This window comes from Athene noctua, chromosome 6, assembly GCF_965140245.1.
Source record: "Athene noctua chromosome 6, bAthNoc1.hap1.1, whole genome shotgun sequence".
Taxonomy (NCBI): Eukaryota; Metazoa; Chordata; class Aves; order Strigiformes; family Strigidae; genus Athene; species Athene noctua.
This window is the reverse complement of record NC_134042.1, coordinates 12,956,757-12,968,399: the sequence shown is the minus strand read 5'-3', so window position 1 is coordinate 12,968,399 and position 11,643 is coordinate 12,956,757. Positions and strand designations below refer to the sequence as shown.

Sequence of the window (11,643 nt, the reverse complement as noted above, 5' to 3'; positions counted from 1 at the left end):
GCTGCTGTAACAATGGTAGTGTCTCGTGCTGCTACACCACCATTCATAAGTAAATCTACACCATGTTCTCAATATGTGATCTAGCAAATACATAATGTAGGCATTACAGAGGGGCAGTACAGCAGCTGTTTGAAAGCGCAGCTTAACACCAAATACTGCACACAGTTGAAATGCAAGCCGTGTCTCATTCCATTTCAGGAATAACAGTCAGCAGCAGGTAATTATCCAAGTAGCAGTAGTATCTTAACATCAATATATGTAAAAATCCCTAATCCGTGAGTATTAGTGGGATAATAAGTTAAAATTATTGCCAGAGTCTCTGTCCAAAATAGACAGAAGGAAAGCTCATTTGAGAGCAAGCTTCCACAGGAGATGCCCTACAGCAATTCTATGATTATTGCTGGAAGCAGAGTTGCTCTTACCTGCCACATTTTTTACATGGAAATGTGTTTTCTGTGTTCTGAGTTTTGCTGGTAGCATCTGATTTTATCTTCTGTTTCCGCCGCCTCCTCTGCACTGGAGAAGTTATAGGCTTTCGAGGCTTCACTGTTGTCTCCCTTGGCTTCCTTCCAATTCTGCCTGTGACAGTCGCCTCTTGACTCCTCATATCGGCATCATCGGCCTTTGGAGAGACAGGAACAGTTAAGGCAAACAGAAACTTAAACTCACCATCAGAAGAAAAACAATGGCTGAGCTCCTGTGCTTCTTTTATTCCAGATCAAGAAGTCTTCAGGATATTTTCAGGACATTTCCCATCATGGTCCTATGTGTGCACCAACCACAAAGAGTGATATTGGTTTTTTCCCCCTTGCTCACCCCAGTTCTCCCACCACAGCACACAGTCTGGTTGCTAGCAATACTCTCAGCTACCTCAGCCCAGTCTCTTCTCTGGCTGAACTCAGAGGTGGAAACTTTTTGTATCTGGAACTGCCCACCTGGTGTTTTCTAACAGAGTTAGAAGAGTTGCAGAGTGAAGGTGGCATAGAGAGCACAACATGCACAATGCAGCACTTACTATTACACCATCTTGTAGTGTCTGTTCATCTTTGATAGGAACTGTGCTCTTCTTTCTGTTATCCAGCCCTTCCTCTGCCTCATCTTCTTCATCCTCTTCCTCCTCCTCCTCATGCTCCTGTTCTTCACTGTAAATGTCCCTTCTGGGAGGAAGAACACGTGCAAACCTATGGGAACTCTTCACCAGAAGATAAAGGAACTGTTAATTTTGGTGTCTGTAAGTAAATATGTGACACAGGACAGGTTTGTGAGTCTGGACTCCTTCAGCAGATTGTTTCTGCTTTTGGTTTTACCAGCAAATGAGACAACACACAAAATCAGACTTCACACCACAGCCCAAAAGAGGTGAGAGAAATTTAAGTAATTACCTTGATGTCAACTTCAGCTTCATCTTTCATAGACTTCTCATTAGCAACATCAATGTCCCCGAAGATTAAGGTCCCATTCCGACCAATTTTCACCTGTTTCTTGTACGTGTAGTAGAATTCCACACACTGAGCCACTGTTTTGGTTTTTATCTGGTGTTTAAAAGCCATAAAAGACCAATGGATTACATGATTTTAAGAAGGCTTATAAATAATTACTAAAGGTGCAATAAATAAATATACTTTGTATTTTTCTTTCCTCAGTGGTCTCCATTCCAGCACAACTGCTGTTAAAGCTGCCTTTTCTGTGTCATATCCATGTGCATGCCCCATCCCATCCCCTATTGCCACTGTTATTCACTGAGAACTACAGCACCAACTTTCCAAGGAAAAACTGGTCAATGTAAAGTTGACAGAACCTGGCACTTCGTAAGCTTAAGGCACATCTTAGGCTCCAAAATGTTCCAAATGAGCTGTCAGGCTTGAGAGCAACCCTTCAGTTTTATGGGGGAGCTGTATTTTCCAGCAGCACTTCAGAGAAGACCAGACCAGAATACCGATCCAAAAATGGAAAGGAAGGTTTGCAGCCCTTTCCCATTTTGGCCACATGCATTTCATACACACGCGGTGGTAGACGATTATCAGTACAGACCTGTGACGGCCTACATATCCTCAATCAGTGGTTTTTCTGGAAGTTTTTGGAATATATTCTTAGCTTCTGGGCTTTTGCAACTTAAATGCCTTTGGGGAATTTATTCAGTAAATATGTATGCAACTCCTGGTTTTACACTCTCCTTCAGTGATTTTCCCCCCACTGAAGTGTCACACCTCATGAAAATAGATGGGAGTGATCATTTTTACTACCACTGTCACAGAAAAGCAGAAAGAGAGATCCTAAAGGAGGCATCATTCATTCACATATCCTTCTTTGGTCCTTTTCATCAGTAGCAAGGATGTGTTTCTATTTAGTTTTATAAGCAAGCCATTTAAGCCGTACTGGAACATTACCAGCACTCTATAAATACGCCCTGTAGAAGTGATACCTACAGTGTGGACTAATGGAAGTAATGCAGTAAGTACAAGAGTTAAGTAAACAACAACAGTAAAATAAACACTATTGTTCTAGCTTTGTAGTGAGATTTTTTGCTGAGTTTGATCACAAAATTCCTCTGAAATGTTCTGAGCGTAGGACTTATATAACGCTTAATACTGAAGTTTCAGAAAAATCAAGATTGAACTCCCTGTATTAAATGCTCAACTAACATGTAAGAAAGTTTCATTGCTGTCATTAAAAAAAAAAAAAAAGGAACTTACAAGCTTTTGTACCAAGAAAAAGTCTTTCTTGTAGATTGCAATGCCTTTGTTGAAAAGTTTTTTTTCAGCAACTTTCCACTTGTCTGATCCTGTAGAAAAACAAGTTGTAATGGAAACCTTTGCAATTTCAGTTGTTTACTCTTCTGTGTACTTTTTCTTCATGTTCGTCTTAAATAAGACCAATACACACATGCAAGGGTGTAGTCTCTCATCACACCTAAACCAGCATAACTGCAGACTGCTGTTAACCCCTCTCCACTTCAGCCCTCCTCTCATCACTTCCTTTGTGTTAAATCAAGTACTCATAACCACAGGTGAACTCAGCTCAGCTTGCAAAAAACCAGTCAGTTAGATGAACTGAGATGTTTTCCAGCAAAACAACAAGGTGAATAGACACTTTGTGGTGGCCCAGTCATTAGATTTTATACAAGGGTGGAGCAGGAGAACAGGGTCTTCTCTTTCAGCAGCAACCCACTATACTTCAAGATTTATTACATCTCAAATATTCCTACTATCCTAGCACCCTTGCCTCTAATAATAAACACATTCTGGAATCTCCTCCAGCCTTATAGATATTACTCAAGTAATATTTCACAACCATTATAGCAGGAGTATGTAATAATGAAGAAATGTAATTTCCATGCTTTGTGGTGCCAGCTATTATATGTCTCTCCACCACCACACATCAGGCCTTTCAGGTGGCCAGGGTTACTCTAGATCACTGAAGCCAGTGTCACATGGCTGACTTTTTTTTTAATTAGGTACAAGACTACAAAGGCAGTTTACAGCATTTGAATTTTGCAGAAACTCTGACAAACATCAATAGTTGGCTGAGCTTTCTTCAGCAAGTTTGAAAACTCTTCCCATAAAACCCCCTCTTAACTCCACCCTGGAAATTCACAGCAGAGAAGCTGTTGTTCTGAGGTTACCACAGCCTTTCTTGTACGTACTAGCTATCTTCTTGCATTCTCTGTGGTTTAGTGTAAGGGATCACATGCTCTTTTCCCCATAAAGGAAATCGAATGCACACACACACACGCAAATACACACATGCACATGTTCCGAGACGTGCAGTGTTTCTCACATTATGAGCATCATAAATTGCACAGGCAAAATTCCTGGCAAGCCATCATTTCATTTACCACAGAGAAGAGCGGTCTTTTAATCCTATTGTAATGTTAGAATTCCCGAAAAGAGTAGAAAAGGATAAAAAAAAATCCTTTATAATGGACAGGCAGCGTGGAGTTATTCTGGTTAACAAACCTGTGTAGTGATAATCTGCCAAAGGGTGAGTAGGTGATCGTACTGGCCTCTTCAATAGCAGGTTGGTCAAAGCTCCCTAAGATAAGCACAAATAAAAGTAATTTAATTGGGGGGTATTTGAAACAAAGAGCAGGCAATTGTGAACCCCTCTCCTTTCTGGCAAGCTAAATGAAAAGAATCATAGCACAGTTTAACAATTGGGACAACTTTAAAAATCACATTCCTGACTATCTGCTGAGTCTTAGGTACCACAGGCAAGTGGTAAGCTCGCAGCACCTCTTCATGTCTCTGCAAATTGACACTTTCCAACACAAGCACTGCACTGCGGCATTGGAAGAGGGTTAATTCCATACACAGAGAGCACGCAGCAGTTTCCTCTCATTTTCTAAAGGCCTAAGTTATGTACTCGCATCCAAAAGTGTTGCCCAAAATTATGACTGTCTTAAACATTCGAGTCATTGCGATCTTAGATATCTCAGTTAACTAAGCAATATTTCAAAATAAAACAGATCAGTCATGTGATTGAAAGCTTCCACACAAAAAATCCCTTTCAAGCTGCTTTTTATTTTGAATTTAAACTGGAAGTGCTTTCAAAATTAGCAGGAAGGAGAGAATGGAGCCATGCTTCCATTAGCAGTTTAAACCACCAGTGAGCTCTTACTGTCAGGAGCAGCCCTGCTGCTCCCTAATACCAGCAACAGCTTCACAATGGTGGGCTGGTTCTGCTTATCTAGCAGAAGCCTAACACATACACACAAAAATTACCTTTTATTTGTTCTCTTCTCCAATGCAGGTCAATACAGTATCACAAGTGTCAGTGCTAGCACGCTACAGGGGATGGGAAACAAGCAGCCAGGCAAAAATGTGGAATACTCCTGACCACAGGGCTGCGTTATGCCAGGTTAAATCGATCATAGAACTATAAAAGGATGATAACTCTGTGCTGTATGCTACACTCTGCTCTTTGATATTACCTCCCAGGGGTGTCAAAGGGCATTTATGAAAGTGTATCATGTCTTACAATACTGACAGAAAGTTAGCAGCACAGCTGTTCTATAGACAGACACAGAGAAGTTAAATGGATCTGCCAAAAGTAAGTGGAGCAAGACACTGCACTTGATGTCTCAGCTTCAGCCCCAGCCCCTTATTTTTCCTTCCAACATGGTCATCTTCCCAGTAAGATTCATTTAGCAGTCTCAGCCCATTCACCCTGTTAGACCGTCTATTCTGCTAAAAAGCCAAACACATCAAAGTTGGAAATATGCAAGATAGTAAGTGAACAAGGCACTGTATGTCAGGCAGAACCCAATTTAGGGACACCCAAGGGACACTGAACAGTGGGAGCCAGATGCACAAGGAGTTTGCAAGACTCTCCTCTCAGGAATCACAGGTTACCTGGCCTTCATTAACATCTTTGACCACATCAAGATGAAAAGCTCGGAAGACTCACCAGAATGCTTCCCTTTGCTTCATGTAAGAAATGCAGCGCCAGCTCCTGGTTGGTTCCAGCCCCAGGAAAAATGCTTGAACAGGCAGCAGCTAGAAGATTTTCCACTATTTCCACAGAGGTACCAAACAAATTCAGATAAGAAGATTAAAATCAAGTTTCCTACAGGATTTGTATCATTAATTATGTCTAGCCCTCTTCTGAAGCAGGGCTAGACATAACAAAGTAAAACTCTCAGAGATGTTGAAAGTCCTTGAAAATTTATCTGGGTTAAATTTGGACACAAGAACTCATTAGGCCATGCAGCATTACTCCGCATGCAGCACTATTTAGAGTTTCTTATCTCCTCCCTCCTATAATGTCTTCCCATCTCCCTTCACCTCAGAGGTTTCCTGAATCCACACAAACACACACACACACACTGTGAATTTCCATTTCACAATACCCTTTTTTCTCTCTCATCAGAAAGATTTCTTCCAAGCCTCCACACTTCCTCTTCCCTTCAGGATTTATACATGCCACAACCCATGGGGAGCTGTCTGCTGATGGTGCACAAGTCTGCTACTAGCTGCCACAACTCTGGCTTCCTCATCCTGACTTCTGTCTACAACTTGTTTTTTTCAAAACACCGTTGTGTCTAGAACATCCCTTGAAAATGCAGAAGTTAAGTGCACGTGGAGTTCAAATGTTAACAAAGACAAGGAACCTTCACTGAGCAAAAGGCTGCTTTTTGCCTGACCAGTAACAAACGGTCCCATTTTATCTCAATTAAAAAAACAATCCTATCAATTTCTCCCCTGCCACACACAACCTGATAAACAAGCTTTACTCCTAAGACTGTTTTCAAGACCACTCAAACATGTCACTTGACTGGCAGCTCTGAGAGTTTTTAAATTATGCCTACAGTAGATATGTGGTTACCCCTATAACAGCTGTGACAATTCAGTACCGTTTCCACATTCTTACCATTCTCTTGGGTGACTTTGTTGGTTTCCAGGTCGTCCCATGGCTGCCACACCAGCTCTGCTTTATGTTCATCAACTGCTGCCAGAGATCTGTCTTGGAGTGATGGTATTTCTGCTTGAAAGCGAGCTCCTACATTTATTCGCCTGCAGAAAAAGTAAAAACTAATGGTCGGGCCCCCTTTACAATACACAGAAAGTCTCCATCTCTGCTAGAAGTACTAATTATGAAGACACTGAAACGCAGCATGCTCTTGCATATAACATGAACAGCTTTCAGGTGTTGTAGGTTACATCAGTATGACTCAAAGTTGAGAGGTTTTACATCCATGACCAATTTTCATTGTCTTATCAACAATGGCTGACATTGCATTTAAATTGGGATCCCCCAATAACTGCTCAAAACCAGTTATTAGTGTTCAATAACAACCCCTTTTTGAGAGGCTGTCATGCCGACTTCTTCTATGGCAAGCTTGCTCCTTGTGCATAAGATAGGTGAGCCTGTTTTAGTATTAACTTTTTGCCAGCCGTTTTACAGAATCATAGCATCATTTAGGTTGAAAGGGAATTCTGGACACTATCTGGTCTAACTCTCCATTCAAAGCAGGATCAATCTCAAGGTTTAGTCCCTTATGACCTTGACACAAGCTAATATCTTCTAGAAACTATTTCTAACAACCGAAACCAAAAATATAAACCAATAAAAGCTGTATTTCTCATTCTATATCAAAACCAAATCCCATTCTTTTAGCAACAATCTCATACTTTTAGATTCTGAATTAGCGGGCAGATTTTTCAGAACATGCAATCCACAGAGCACTACACTTGCTTTAAACCAAGTGACCACAGAGATTCTCCTCTATACTAGCAAACATGATTTTGTGCACAGAGACAGGTAAGAACCACCACTGAAAGACTGCTCTACCAGACTTGGAGGTCTGGAGGTCTACACCAACAGCACAGCAAACAGCGAGAGCATGGATGTCCTTTGTCATTGCTCTACATCTCTTAGTCAGTGGCAAAATACACAGAAACAGCAGTAGCTACACAAACTCAGTGTAAAATAAGTCCAAGGACAACTTTCTAAGTAACAGAGCAACCATGAATGCAGTTCAGAGGTCCAGAAGAGAGAACAAAAGACATGTCCAAGCTAAGCTAACAAAAAGACCCGTCAGAACCCCAAGATATCAGAAAGACAAGATCTCTGAAAGCAGCTGTTGCTCAGACCAGTTAAGATATAATGAAATCTATTCTGAAATAAGATATCTATGCTTAATGCAAAAATGTTCCTCTTTTAGATGTCAGTCAACTAGCACCATACTGGTAGGTCCTGAAATAGTAAAGGATGGAGAAATGAGCTTTTTTTTTTTTGAGAGAGAGTAGATCAGGCAGTGCCCCCAACATAGTTAAACTCTGGAGTTCCTTCATTAGAAAAAAGGTAAAACTCCTCACCCAAGACAAGGTTTGCTATAGTTCTCAAGTCTTAGCTTTGTTCTCCCCAGCATTAGGGGAAACACCACTACCAGAGAAAATGCATGATCCAATACAATAAAGAATAGTAACAAGAAATCTGAGAATTGCCAGCCTCCTGACTTTTCTGGTCCTCTGCTGTCCTGAAATGACACACACTTGTCTATTATGAAAGTCTTACACACTTGTCCTGACTTCATCCACCTGCTCAGCAGCAGCTCGACATGGATGGGGTGGGATCCCTACTTGAATCTGCCAGACGCACAGAGTGATGCTAACTTCCTTCCAGTAAGTGACGACAAGATGACATCCAGTATGACAGATCTAGCAGGAAAATTTTAGACAGTCTGCCATCTGTCATTTTCCCCAAAACACTATCTCCAATACATGTCGAAGGTAAAGTAATAGGACTATTACACATCTCATCATGGCTGTGGGCAGGGGAGAACTAAAGCAGGCAAAAAGGTCCCATCTCCAATGCCCATGGTTGTAACTATTTCAGAATCTGCTTCCCAATAGTAATTCAATTTCAAATGCGCACTAGAAGTGGAACCTGCATGGAAAATGAAAAACCCCAAGAAAACCTCAAAGCTTGGTTTTGAGTGTTTTACAGGTACACAAGTCTATTAAAACTAGAACACTATATAGTTTTCCATTTTTGCTTCACCTGTCTTGATTATTTTTGACAGATACAGCACAATCCAGACACACAAAAAAAACAAAAGACAAAAAAAAAAAAAAAAAAAAAAAGGCAAGAGATTTCATGCAAGACTGAGAAGACCGTGCCAAAAAGCAAAGCAAGACAAACACGGATAAGTCCTCCTTTCAGCACGCTGTGATGGACTGCAGAATGATGTTCATGTGGAGTCTTCTGCTCACTGTGATTAGTCTCGCTTATTGTTTCAGTATGCAGTTTCACAGGGGAGGAAAGGGTTATGGTTTATGATCAACCCGAGAAGAGAGGGCTGCTGGAAAATGACACTTTGCTGTCAATTGGAAACAGATTAAAAGGCTGTTACTGCATTGAGAAATTTGGGGGATTTTGTGTTCCAAGACACAGACTCCTCTGACCTCACCTGCGAGAGGGAGAGAGGCAACTGGAAAAGCTGCAGGAAAGAATGTAGGCCTTCTTGAAAGGCTATCGGAAGTTACTTTTAATCTTGAAACTAAACTTAGAATAGGGCATCCCTGAGCTAGAAAAGCCTAAGAATTAGACCTCATACCTGCAATGCTCAAATAAAACCAGATTTCTACTGCAATAGTTGACCTGAGTAACCTGATCTAATTTGGTCTGCCCTGAGCTGGGGCTTGGCCCAGCAGCAGCCGCCTAGATTTCAGTACAGCAAAAGCGCTCTTCTGTGAGCACTGATAGTGCTCCTGGGACATGCCAGTACCCAGCTGAGCCTGGTCACATCCAGAACTGAGGCTGTGGACTGGGAAGGCAATTCACAACTGATGCACCACAGCTATACTCAAGGCTGGCTAGCTGAGGGGTGACTTTAAGGCTTTGAAGCAACTGAACCACAAAACCTGTAGGACACAAAGATCTGTTGACACCAGCTGCCTATTGTACTACTTTAAGAATAGAAGAATTAAGTTTCATTATCGCATTTCCTATTCTAAATCTCTGCAATGAAATGACCTTTTGAGAAGCATTAGCAGAAGGCCTGGCAAAGCACAAGCAATTAAGAACACAGTATTGGGTAATCACAAGTTACAGTCAACTTCTGACAGAACCAAGACTACAAATAAAATTGAATATTTTTTTTCTTAAAAAAAAAAAAGTACTTCCTTACATGTTTCCTTCATAGAAGATATGTTTACATAACTGACCACAACAGTGCTGCACAAACTAGCTTTAGAGCAGCAAACTGATTACTTTGACAACACAATGACACCGGTTTGTTAATTTATCTTGGTTAGAAGTTAAAGCTATCTACCTACATAAGCATCTGTTCAATAAGACTTAAAATGACAGTAGGACAACTCTTTGCACCTAACTCCTTTTGGCCACAGGAAGTGAACTTGCATTACTAAGTTAGAATAGTTTGAAGTTTCCATCAACAAATCTGAAAATTTTCACATATGACTAAAACTGCAGCTAACTTTATGTCATTAGCTTCAGCAGTTTAAACCAACAGACACAACCAAAGACAACTGCACCACAGAGAGATCAAAGATCAAGACCTGGGAAGAGAACAAAAAAATATCTGTTCAAGATGAGGTTCCCCAGGATTAGTGTGAAATGAACCAACGACAAAAAGATTAATTAAGCCATTTTTAAAACAGATTTAAACAACACCAAATGCGCTTATTTTCATGAATGGGCTCAGCCTGGAAGGGATTTGCAAAGGTGACAAGAATAATCTGGGTGCATTCACAATTGCAACATTTGCTCGGGACAGCCTGCTGCCAAAAGAGCAGAAAACTCAGCTTCAAACAGGAAGGCAGAATGGAAAAATGGCAAGGAAAAATAAATTGACGGCAAATGCTCCAGCCAATTTTTAAAATACAAGCCATTTTAGAAGAAAAAGTAAAGGAAACCTGGTATTCATTTGGGAAGAGTTTGAGTTAAATATCTCAAATGTTACAGGATACGCTGCAGTTAGAGCAGAGATTCCTGACTGCACGGAGTCAGCAATGCAGTGCCACGTGGGTGTTTTTGTGCCATATGGGTGTTTCCATGCCATGCACCTCCATGTTTAGATTTTGCAAGAGTTCATTAACCTAGGTATAATAATGAATCAGAACTACCTCACTGTAGTTCTACAGCACTGAACTGGAGCTGATTAATACTCCCAGAGGATTTGCAAGGGCTTTTTTTTTGCTACGCTGCTCAGGTTTAGCAGGACTGGCACCAAGCCTAAGCTCCTGACTCCAGTTTCAGTAACTCCAAACTGTGTTCCCTAGCGCTGCTGGGTCCACATATGTCTGAGCTTTCCCAGCACACAGCCAGCTAAAAAGACTAATGAGGCTTATTAGCTCAGGCCACACACACTGTGTGCAACCGGCTACAGTGCTTTCAGACTGAGGCAGCCCAGGAGGGAGCAAAGTCACGTTCACAGCTGTGATACAGCTAATGCACACTGCATGGATGACCTGCAATCTGACCAGTCCGTGTGACAGCTAATTACATTTTCCCATACTATGTTTTGGCCTTCCTCTAAAGGAGCATTATTTCCCCACTCTAAACCAAACACACAGCATACAAAGAAGGGTTTGTATGCAACAAAACAGGACAGATTCACTTTTAGCTAACCAATAGTATTTCAGCCCAGAGACAGACGAGCAGTAATACAAAGCAGTTAACATCACCAGAATTACAAGGTACGATTGCCCAAACATTATTTATCATATGGAGTAATTTTAAATAAAGACAATTAATATTTTGAGTCACCAGTAGGAATATCTTTTTATGTTTCTAAGAGATACATCGACTGTAGAGGGATCAGCTTTGAGGTTTAGGAGGAAGAAAGGAAGTATGTTTACCACCAGGCTGAGAATATTCTGGGTACTTACGGTTCAATGCTGACTGGGGTGGCTTCCCCGACTACCGTAAGAACAGGAGGGGTAACTTCCGAACTATCTGCAAGGAAAAGAAAGAACTGCTCAGACAGCTTATCTTCACTTGAGATATATTCTTCACACAGCTTGTAAATCTAATCAGATCTCTCCATCTCTCAAAAAAGGTACCCATACACTAAAGGAGGTTAAGATGACCAAGAACTTACCTTCCAGTCGCCATCTACGACTTAGTAATAACTATTTACTGTCCCCTCCGTTCAAGATAATGACAATCTATTCTAGA

At 41.1% G+C, this 11,643-nt stretch overlaps 1 protein-coding gene across 3 annotated transcripts in view; it reads right to left on the bottom strand.

The window, feature by feature from the left end:
• MIDEAS (mitotic deacetylase associated SANT domain protein) overlaps nt 1-11,643 on the bottom strand; it is a 58,130-nt gene that overhangs the window by 6,822 nt on the left and 39,665 nt on the right. For all 3 annotated transcript variants that reach the window (XM_074909619.1, XM_074909618.1, XM_074909620.1), the window contains exons 5-12: nt 11,355-11,421; nt 6,370-6,512; nt 5,407-5,510; nt 3,957-4,032; nt 2,694-2,782; nt 1,383-1,532; nt 1,016-1,192; nt 423-622 (exon numbers count right to left, since the gene is read on the bottom strand). In XM_074909619.1, the coding sequence (XP_074765720.1) occupies nt 423-622; nt 1,016-1,192; nt 1,383-1,532; nt 2,694-2,782; nt 3,957-4,032; nt 5,407-5,510; nt 6,370-6,512; nt 11,355-11,421 (1,006 nt within the window). The remainder of the gene's footprint in view (nt 1-422; nt 623-1,015; nt 1,193-1,382; nt 1,533-2,693; nt 2,783-3,956; nt 4,033-5,406; nt 5,511-6,369; nt 6,513-11,354; nt 11,422-11,643) is intronic.